Here is a 10,445-nt window from a genome sequence, read left to right on the forward strand (position 1 = left end):
ATAACGATATTCCGACGAAATTCCGACGATATTTTCCCTCAGAATCCTTGATGTTTTCTTGTAGTGCACGAGGCAGAAAGTCTCTCCCCACAACACTTTCTCAAAGCGATATTCCTTCACCATCATGATCTTCGAGGACAGTACAAGTCCTATGAATTTTTGTTAATCAAACCTATCAAACTTTTGATCGTTGCCATGTTTCCTCCAACGAATCAAAGAACTCATCACCGACGCTCGGATCTAGTTGACTAGTTCCAATGAAATCTGGAAAGAGGTTATCTCATGGTGGATTTGAAATGTCCCGTGAGTTTTTAAGGGTTCTAGAGGCGGTGAAACAGTCGCTGAATCCCGATCTTATCCACTCTCAAAAACTCCACCGCAGATACCCGAGCGCAGCCACGGCGAATCCCGAGCTCAGCCACGGCGGATCCCGAGCTCACCACCCTGAAACTCTACCGCAGGTTCCCCGAGCTCACCTGTGGCAGATCTGGAGCTCATCCACGACCGATTTCATTACAAGCTATGGTCTCATCATCACACCCATTTATCCTCTCTTGATTTTTTTGAACTCTTAAGTATTAGGGTTTGAGCATTTGAGAAAGCATAATTGAATTAGGAAAGAAGATGAACTTGTCAGGTTTCGTAATGATCTAGAAGAGAAGAGAAATGAGAAAATGAAATTTGGTCTAGTTTAGTGGTGTTAGTGTCTTTAGAACACAAAATGTGTGGAGTAAGTTCAATGTCTCCCTGAGTGTAATTGGAAATTCATAAAGTGTCTCTACGAATAAATTTTTGAAAAAACTACAGTAATAACATATACCTTTGGTAACGTCTCCCATCATCCCATGGCAGCATTGATTATGTCATCTTCAATGTTTCATGTTGATCTTGCTCTTACAAACGTCAAACGTATTTAAACCAATTTTATTTTTGAATATCTGGAAGACTAAACTATGGAGAAAAGTATTAAATTTCTCACCATCTCGTATGTTGAGGATGTTTTCAATCTATCTACTGATGTAAAACCTAGTGTACAGTAGGAAAACACTTTTAACAATATGATCCTTTTCTAGTGAAATAATAGAAACTCGTTTACCTTTTATCAAAAGAGCTTCTTCTGCATTTGTTTCTGTTTTTATCAACCTTTTCTTTCATATTTTCCTCTATAGATTTACTAGGTGTCTTCCTGCATCATGTGCAGTAAAAAAATTTAAAATATTTTTAACAGATAAATATAAATTATATTTTAAAATAAAATTTTATTAATATTGTAAATTTTCTTTTTAGTATCAATATTTTAATATAAATTTGATTTAATTAAACATAAAATTATATTTAAGAATATCCATGTATATATTTGAAATTGTAATCTTAGATAGATTTTCTATCTATTTATTTTAATTAAAGATATTAAATAAATTTGTAAAATTTGCATAATTACCAAAAAATAAAATTAAACAATATTTATAAAAATTTTAGATATATAAGAAAATAATGATTTTACGATTAAATTTTTATAATTTTCTAAAAAAATTGTATACATTTTTGAAAATTTTAGTAATAAAATTGTATAATTTAAAAATATATAATTAAATTATATTTCTAAATTTATAATGCCTTATTTGAATACATTTATTTTAATGATGATTTATGAGTTATTTCCATATTCTACAAGAATTTCCAAAAATATAAATTGATATTAAATGTAATATATGAGTTATTACCATATTTTAAAAAGTTTACCAAAAATATAAATTAACATTAAATGCAATTGTCCATGTCATATTAAGCTATAAGACATGTCATCAATTTCAGTAGTCATGTCATATTTGTTTTGTGAAATTGATTGTAGAAAAGACATGTGGCAAAATCACTTCGCAAATATAGTCTAGGGGATATTATGCGTTAGGAGATTTCTATTGCAAGAAAACATGGAACAAATTGCTCTTTTTGTTTTTTTGAACATTAACGAATTGCTCATATTTGCGATCTTACCCTTATAATAACAAAATGAATCACTTACTTCTTCCTTTTATAACCTGATGCTCCTGTTTTGGATAATTCAATCACAAATTAAAAACTTTTTAGTTATAGATAAAACATAGAGAAGAAAGCCCTACGTTTACAGATTATATAGGGAGATGAAGAAAATAGTTTGATAAAAAATGTAACTAACGTAGTATTAAAAATCAGAGAAAATAAGGAATTTAAGGTAGTTAAGGATTGCATAAAATAGGAGACGACCAAAAAAAATTCAAGTTGTTTTTATTTTTAATTTCTTTGTAAATTTTGTCAAATGTCAGAATATAATTGGTGAAGTGACATTTGCTTTAATATATAAAAGATTAAAAATAAATAAAATCAATTTTGTCCCCTATATATTAAAAGAGAATCATTACAACATTTGAGATAGTCATGTGTAACCATCTTTTTTTTGGGTGAAATGACTTCAGTCATAGCCTACTATGTAACCGTCTTTTCAAATAAAAGTATGTTTAAAAAAAAATATTTGAATTAGCCATGTGTCATCACCACAATGTTTTTTAGAATCTGTAGAGAAATATGTTGGTCCATCTAATTATATAATAAACTTTTTATTAAACAAACCATAAATTAATTATTAATGATATTTATTATTTCTTTAAATAAAAATTACGAAATTACCTAATGTGGCTAAAGTATATATGACAATTAATGATTTTAAATAATAAAGATTTGATAAAAATTAGTATATCCTCTATCATTTTTTTAATTTGAACTTATTAAAATAAATTAAACAATTACATTAATCATAAAATAAAATTTTAGATTTTTATGTATATGTTATATTTTGAATTTTAAAAAAACGACTATAAATTACTAAAACTGTTAAAATTCTTACATTGAAATTTTTGTGATCCATAGTTTATTTTTTTTTGTTATGACAAATTACAAATGATTATAAAATTATATAAGTAAGAAGTCTCATTTAATAAATATTAAGTTTAACATATATATATATATATATATATATTATCGTTTAAATTAAATTGTGTATCAGATAAAAATACATAAATATTTTAATTTTAAAATTTGCTTTGAACAATTTTTTTGATAAAAGCTTTGAACACATATTGATAACATAATATTTTAATTTTAAACTCTATATTGAATTTTTTTTAAAAATTATAAATTAGTACAACTATTAAACATTCCACAATAAAAATTTTGTTATAAGTGATTTAAAATTTTTGTTATAAAAAGATACAAAAAATCAAAAAATAATATGAGTAGAAAACATTATTTAATAGATATAAATATTAAAAATATACTATATATCTATGTTAATATTATTTAAATTTAATTATGTTTATTTGGATTAATAAAATTTATGTATGTGTTCGCACCAATTTAATTATATACGGAATAGTTACTGAAGTTTAATTATTCAATATATATTTATTATTTCATAATATGTAAATAATATATAATATGTAAAAATAATTTATATATAATTGATAAAGGATCAACGAAGAATCATGATCGAATGAATCATTACTTCCCCTGAAGAAGGAACTTATCGAATTTCGTTTAGCAAAACCTAATCCCATGTTTAAGTTTCAAAATCTAATCTCTTAACTTAGGTAATTTTGTTCGGATCGGTTTGTAATCGAAACCGCTATTCTCTTCATGTTGATTTAATATATTTTAATTAACAAGTTTCAGATAACAAATAAAATCTAATCCCAGGTCGGTTTTTTTTTTTTTTTTTTTTTAACACCAAATCGATTAATCTTTGAAGAAGGTCTTAGTACAGAGTAGCAGCATGTAAGGCGTTCTTTACCAAGGAATCAGCCAACTTGTTTTGAGCTCTAGGAACAAAAGTAAATAAAATAAAGGAGAATTGCGAGGATATGAACTCGATATCTGATAGAACTCCATAAAGCTCCACCGGATAGGTCTTCGAGTTGATAGCTCTGATGTGCCCTTGGGAGTCGGATCGGAACCAGACTTTGGAGAGAAGACTTTGCTGAGCCGAGGCGAGGGCTTCACGCATAGCAAGTGCTTCGGCCATTAGCGGCGAGGAGACTTCCCAGGTCGTTATGTTCAATGATAGGAGTGAGGAACAACAAAAAAAAGTTATTGTAATTATAGTTTTGAGTCCATCATTTTATTGTCATAGGCCTGCTCAATTAGTTCTAAAATCGCGAGTGTTATGATCCATAAATTGGGAATTTAAAGCATCTTTGTAGTTGGCCCAACTATTTCTTCTCATTGCTCAGTTTTTAATTTCGTAACAAAGATAGAACACATACGACTATTATTTTAATCAGCCATCGAAGTATTTTGCATATTGTTTCACCCTGCACTTTAAGCAGGTCTCAACCTAGTAGGGTATGGGTGTCAGCTGACACCCCATAAATAATTTATATTTCATTTGTGGGCTAGAACTCACTAAACTCGTTAACCCATAAAAACTACTCTTTCCGTTCCTAAAAGATATATGTTCTGGAAAAAGAATTTGTTTCAAAAAGATACATTTTTTACTTTTTCAATGTATGATTTTATGAAAAATTGTAAGTTTCAAAAAAATTAATGGTGTTTATTGAATTTCTATTGGCCAAAAATTATGAAAAATTGTTATTCACAAAAAACAATGCATATTTAATGAGTTTTCTTAATATATGTGAAAAGTCTAGAATATGCATCTTTTAAAAACAGAGGGAGTATTTATCCGTTAACTTCCAAATTGTTAACTTACTAAAACCATGTACTGGTTTGGTTTGGATCAACTCATTAATTTTAACTCATTTTGACACCCCTAGCCTAGAAGTAATTGTCAAAAGTAGCTGAATCGGTTAAAAGCACCTCTCACGCCCCATAACTTGAGTTCGATGTACTCTCTGCACCTTAACACTTTATTTTTTTGAATCGAGCTGAAAGCCCAAATTTCATTTTAACTTTTCTGTTGGATTTTAATTCAGTTTATTTCATTTTCTGGGCTTAACTTAAAAATTTAATCTAATTATTTGTCCCTTTTAATATATCTGGGATTTTAAAACCAAATTCAACCTATGTTTTAATTAAAAGTCTGATAATCTTCATTTATTGAACAGTTTTACATATAACAGTTTTCATAAAATAATATATGCTTAAGATATCATACTAAATATTACAAATATTTTAATAATATTTAATTCCAAATAAATTAATTAATTTATGACACCTGTCTAGTAGGACTTATTCTTGGATTCACCCCCTAGGGTGAACCTTTAGATAGGTTCACCAACCAATAGGAATGTGTTATTTCATATTTGATATCTTTTAAAAAAGAGAATAAAATATTGTCAAATTATATTATGTTTTTAAAATTAAAAGGTAAAAATAAAAAAATAAAAAAATAGGAGTAATTAAAAAAAAATATTTTTAACGTTGTCAGCAAAACATTAAATCCTGAATCCTAATCCCTAAACCCTAAATCCTAAACCCTAAACTTTTGGGTAAACCCTAAACTCTATGATAAATCCTAAACTCTAAAACAAAATCCCTAAACACTAAAACCCTCAAGGGTTTAGGGTTTAGGATTTAGGGTTTAGGGTTTAGGGTGTTAGTGTTTTTTAATTTAGAGTTTAGAATTTATCTAAGGGTTTACGGTTTACCTAAAGGTTTAGGGTTTACCCAAAGGTTTAGGGTTTAGGAATTAGGATTTAGGGTTTAGTGTTTTGCTGACGATGTTAAAAATATTGTTTTTTAATTCTTTTTTCTGTAACTACTATATTTTTTACTTTTTTTTATTTTAAAAATATAATATAACTTGATAATATTTTGTTTTCTTTTTTTAAATATATCGAATTTGAATAACGAAACCTAAGAATAATCCGTCTAGTAGTATGCTATTAGGTCAGCGAAAGACAAAATTCTTTTTTACAAGTCAACGAACTTTGGTTCGACCCGAAGTTCATTTTCTTAAAAGTCACCAAACGTTACGAGAACTACAGTTGCACCAATGATACAACGTAACAAGAACGCAGCGAAACTGTCGCGATGCGTGAGATTCACGTGCTCTTTATCTAAACGTTAACTTTTTGTTTCACCGTTTTTCACCCACTTTTATTTACTTCGCATTTCTTGGTTACAATTTTCCATTAATTTAGTCATACTAATAGCTTAAGCGATTAGTAATAACTAATCACTTTAAGTCAGTGTTTTTAAAACCGGACCGACCCGATGGTTAGACCGGGTTCGACCGTGAACCGGTTATATAACCGGATTAGTCTAGTAATTGGTTCGACCATGAACCGGCCACATAGCCGGATTATATTTCAAAGTTATTAAACTAACAAAAACCACTAAAACTATCGAAAATCTATAAATCATCCATATAAACAAGAAACTAATTTATATTTATAATATTTTATGTTCAAAATTGATTTATATTTTAACTATGCATCATGTTTACTAATATTATTTTTATATTTACATATTAAAAAAATATTAAATCATATTATTAAACCAGGTTAGACCCGGTCGAACAATATTGAACCGTGATCCAAAATATTTCCGGTTCAGCTTTCGGTCCGGTTTTAAAAACACTGCTTTAAGGCAACGTAAAATCAAAGGAGTTTACAACTTTTCATTCATTACGATGTTTAGTAAAGTTGGAAACTGAAAGACTTCGGATAAAACTATAGTCATGTTTCAGGAAAAAATGTAAATAAAATACAGTTTAATCAAAGTACATCAATAATGCATCATCGCTTATTTTTATAAATGGCTGAGTAGTTGGTTTATAAGAAAATAATAACTAATAATATTATTAAGACCAAGATTGGACATTAGTTAGAATTTTTTTCCCAGCTATTTTTTTTTTAAATAAGAGACAATTAAATCATGATAACTTGGTCTTGGATACGAGCAATGGAAATTTAACCCAAAATTCACAATTCACTGCTTTAATGCACTTGGCTCTATTCACTCTTATTCTATTATTTACATATTTTGTAATTGTCTAAAAAGAAAACTGGTAATAATTTTTTGAGATAATTGGCTGTATATACTTTTTATGAGCCATAAATGTCCTAAGAGCCATAAAACTCCAATTCACTGTAGAATTTTGGCAGTATTGTTCCCATAATACCTTTCTGTCTACGATTTCATTAGATTTGACATATGTCTCTATTCATCTCTAGGTGTGCCAGCACACTGATTCTAAACCATATTTTTATGCCTTTAATATATTACTTTTTCATTGCAGTAAAACATCACAATCATCTTCTTCCTCTTTCTCAACTCTTCATCAACAAAATTTTTCTACTCCTTTCTCCTTTGCGTATTGATATTTTTCACAAATGATCAATTTTTATTGTTTAATCAATTTATATATATACTCTTCGGTCGACTAACGATTCTCCTTCTATTTTTCATATGTAATTTGAGATTCAAAAAAGAAAAAGAGAAAAGCGATGATGTTTATGGAGGCTATGGAGCACAAACTGGTAAAAAGGATTTGTGTTGAAAAAGAAAGATACAGATTTGGAAGATTAAATCGTAATATCCACCTTCGTATTTTACTTTTATGAAATTGATAAGTTTTAATGTAGCAACTAATATATTGTGTTATATATAAAATATACTATAACGGTTAACATTGTAGTTATCGGATGCATAATATTTTAGATGATATATAACACCATAGCTTAGCAAAAACAAATATGTGATGTTTGTCGGTGTTAGATAAATGGTCTGTATTTTTCTTTCAAAGCATCTTCTTTTTATCTTTTTGTACTTCATCGCATTTTGGTGGAACTTAAGGTCGTTTAATTAACAACATGTGAAAGGGCTCAAGCGCAACATTCTCTTTAGCAACTCGCTTGTTCAAAAGATGCACGAACAATCTAACAAATGATTAAGAACATATGCTTCTTGATGCAATACTAAGTCCGCTGGAGTTGCAAAACCAAAGTATAACACTATGATTTAGCGGTAAAACATTTTGTTAGCTGACACTAATCTGTATTGTTTATCGGTATTAGAAATATCATCTGTATATTTTAACCAAACTTTTATCAGTTAATGGTAACTTAATTTGTAGCATGTAACAAACCAAGTATCATCTAACAAAAACTCTTCATATATAAGATAAACATTGGTCAATCACTCACATTTAACAAAACCATTAACCTTTAAGCCAAAAGATAGATAATATATCAATTATATTATCTATCTTTTTGGTTTAACAAGTAACATAATTTTTTATGTTAATCTGATTGTTGTTCCAACATAATGTAAATATTGTTCGCTTGGACAAGTTCAAAAATTTAACACATACTCCATGTACTCAATAGAATCTCATGAGGGCTAACAGTAAGCCGGCAATACCATATAATAACCTCTAACAATGCATTTTACATCTAACATCGGTTGTAGTGCCTAACACCATGCTAAGCGACCATAAAAGAATGTAACTAGATATACATCGGTTGTAGCACCTAACACCATGCTAAGCGACCATTAACAATGTAACTACATATGATTTAACAACAGAACCTAACATCTAACAAATCTTGTCATCAGATAACTAATATAATTTAGGCTAACATAAAAGTCAAACCAAATGACTAAGATAATGCATCTAACATCAAGTGATAAAAAACTGAGACGAAGACGGCGCTGTAGGAGAGGAAGATCGGTAGTGGACTCTCACCGTTCAACTCATGCAGGACACCCACGAGATCTGGCCATTTTATTCGGATGCAGCGACTCGTGTGACCTCTGATTAGAGCTACAATTATGATTTGGAATTTGAAAAAGTTTCGATTGTGAAGGAAGGTTAGACACAATTATTAAAGGAGAACTGAAATTTAGATACCTAACAACAAGGAGCTTAGGAGATTTCCATGCGACAGAGGAGGTAGGAGAACTGGGCACGAGCAGTTGCAGCAGAATCGATCACCGCCATAGGTCATCGTAGTCTAGATATTTATCATTAAAGGTATAGGAAGAAATCAAATATCGTGACGATGGCTCTATGAAATTGTTCTCTCTACAAAAAGTGGTAATTCTCCAACCAATGGATTCTTCACCTGCTACAAAATTCTAATAAAAAATGAAATAATTCTCTCACCATATGTATACGTAGAGTACGATCGTAGAGTCATTATTTCATCTGACACAATATCATGTATGCTCCCATTTAGAGTCATAGATTAATAGGGGTCAAATGGGGATTAAGAAAGTTCAACAGTGTCGTGGACATTTATTGAGTTATTATAGCCTAATTTCTCTAATTTTTTTTACTTGCAGGTCCCACCAGTAAGCCAATCGTCAAATAGCCAAGCACCCTTTCGCCACGTAGCATAGCACAGTCACGTAAGCCCTCCCTTTCTACCTTAAAACCCCATTCACATTGAGAAAAACAGAGAGAGGAGAAGACGCTCGGCTATCCTGCGCACCTCTCTGCTTATCCTGCGCACCACCACCACCACCACAATGGGGAAAGGTCGTGCACTAAGCGACGGAGTGATAAAAAAGATCCTCCTCTCCTACACCTACGTGGCAATCTGGATCTTCCTCAGCTTCACCGTCATAGTCTACAACAAATACATCCTCGACAAGAAGCTTTACAACTGGCCTTACCCAATCACACTCACCATGATCCACATGGCCTTCTGCTCCTCCCTAGCCATCATCCTCATCAAACTCTTCAAGATCGTCGACCCCGTCTCCATGTCACGCGACACCTACCTCAGATCCGTCGTCCCCATCGGCGCGCTCTACTCGCTCTCCCTCTGGCTCTCCAACTCCGCCTACATCTACCTCTCCGTCTCCTTCATCCAGATGCTCAAGGCCCTCATGCCCGTCGCCGTCTACTCCATCGGAGTCTTGCTGAAGAAGGAAGCGTTCAAGTCCCGGACCATGACCAACATGCTCTCCATCTCCTTCGGTGTCGCGATCGCAGCTTACGGAGAGGCGAAGTTCGATGTCTGGGGCGTCGTGCTTCAGCTTGGAGCCGTTGCTTTCGAAGCCACGAGGTTGGTTCTGATTCAGATCTTGCTTACTTCCTGTTGGGAAAATTATCCAATATCGATGAGATGAAGATGGTATTAGACAACTAGAAAATTTAAGAAGAAGACTCTTAATATTTAGGAAAGGGTTTACTACAAAGATTTTGTTTTTGGAAACTCTCTCTTACAAATATTTTCTCTCTTTGTTTTTCTTGATTCTTGGATGATTACAAATGGTGCTAAGCACCCCTATTTATACAAGTGAAGGAGCACACTCCAACAAGTTCTAGATTTCTCTAAATTATTATTTATTTCAAAATATCTAACTCCATAACTTTCTCTCTTCTTCTACACAATTCTTCTTCTATACTTCTCCACTTTTCTCTAGATGTTTCTTCTTCTTGGACTAAGGCTTGATTATGATTTGATAAGTTTTGGGCTTAAGGAGGGAAATCCAACAAA

The 10,445-nt window shown here is 31.0% G+C and overlaps 1 protein-coding gene across 1 annotated transcript in view; it reads left to right on the forward strand.

Annotated features, from left to right (window-relative positions):
• The first annotated feature begins 9,368 nt into the window (after positions 1 to 9,368).
• Positions 9,369 to 10,445, forward strand: part of LOC106342488 (probable sugar phosphate/phosphate translocator At2g25520) — a 5,481-nt gene continuing 4,404 nt past the window's right edge. The window contains exon 1 of the mRNA XM_013781437.1: positions 9,369 to 10,040. Within this exon, the coding sequence (XP_013636891.1) occupies positions 9,469 to 10,040 (572 nt within the window). The 5' untranslated portion in view covers positions 9,369 to 9,468. The remainder of the gene's footprint in view (positions 10,041 to 10,445) is intronic.

Source organism: Brassica oleracea, chromosome C4 (genome assembly GCF_000695525.1).
Source record: "Brassica oleracea var. oleracea cultivar TO1000 chromosome C4, BOL, whole genome shotgun sequence".
Lineage (NCBI taxonomy): Eukaryota > Viridiplantae > Streptophyta > Magnoliopsida > Brassicales > Brassicaceae > Brassica > Brassica oleracea.